At 43.7% G+C, this 311-nt stretch overlaps 1 protein-coding gene across 1 annotated transcript in view; it reads left to right on the top strand.

Annotated features, from left to right (window-relative positions):
* The first annotated feature begins 164 nt into the window (after positions 1-164).
* Positions 165-311, top strand: part of LOC119582091 (adhesive plaque matrix protein-like) — a 665-nt gene continuing 518 nt past the window's right edge. The window contains exon 1 of the mRNA XM_037930338.1: positions 165-201. Within this exon, the coding sequence (XP_037786266.1) occupies positions 165-201 (37 nt within the window). The remainder of the gene's footprint in view (positions 202-311) is intronic.

The following is a 311-nucleotide window of genomic DNA, read 5'->3' as shown; positions in this document are numbered from 1 at the left end:
TACCATAACGCTAAAATACTCACACACCACCTAAAAAAGACGCCTACAACAACCATAACACCAGAAGCAACAACCAACCCAAAACAGAAAAGCCATTAACAACGACAAATCCACAACGAAGACGACCGAAAACGGACCCAAGCAGTGAGCCATATTCCCAACAGATGGCGCTGAGATCGCCTAAGAGAGCAAAAACAGGAGGCGCCACTTCTGTGATAACTCTATAGGACGCATTGCAGTCATCTTGATAATAATGATGACGACGGTCGTGACAACAATAACGATGCTAATAACAAGAATAATAGTGGTGG

This window comes from Penaeus monodon, chromosome 15 (assembly GCF_015228065.2).
Source record: "Penaeus monodon isolate SGIC_2016 chromosome 15, NSTDA_Pmon_1, whole genome shotgun sequence".
NCBI lineage: Eukaryota > Metazoa > Arthropoda > Malacostraca > Decapoda > Penaeidae > Penaeus > Penaeus monodon.
The sequence above is the reverse complement of the archived record's forward strand: the minus strand, read 5'-3'. Positions and strand labels throughout refer to the sequence as shown.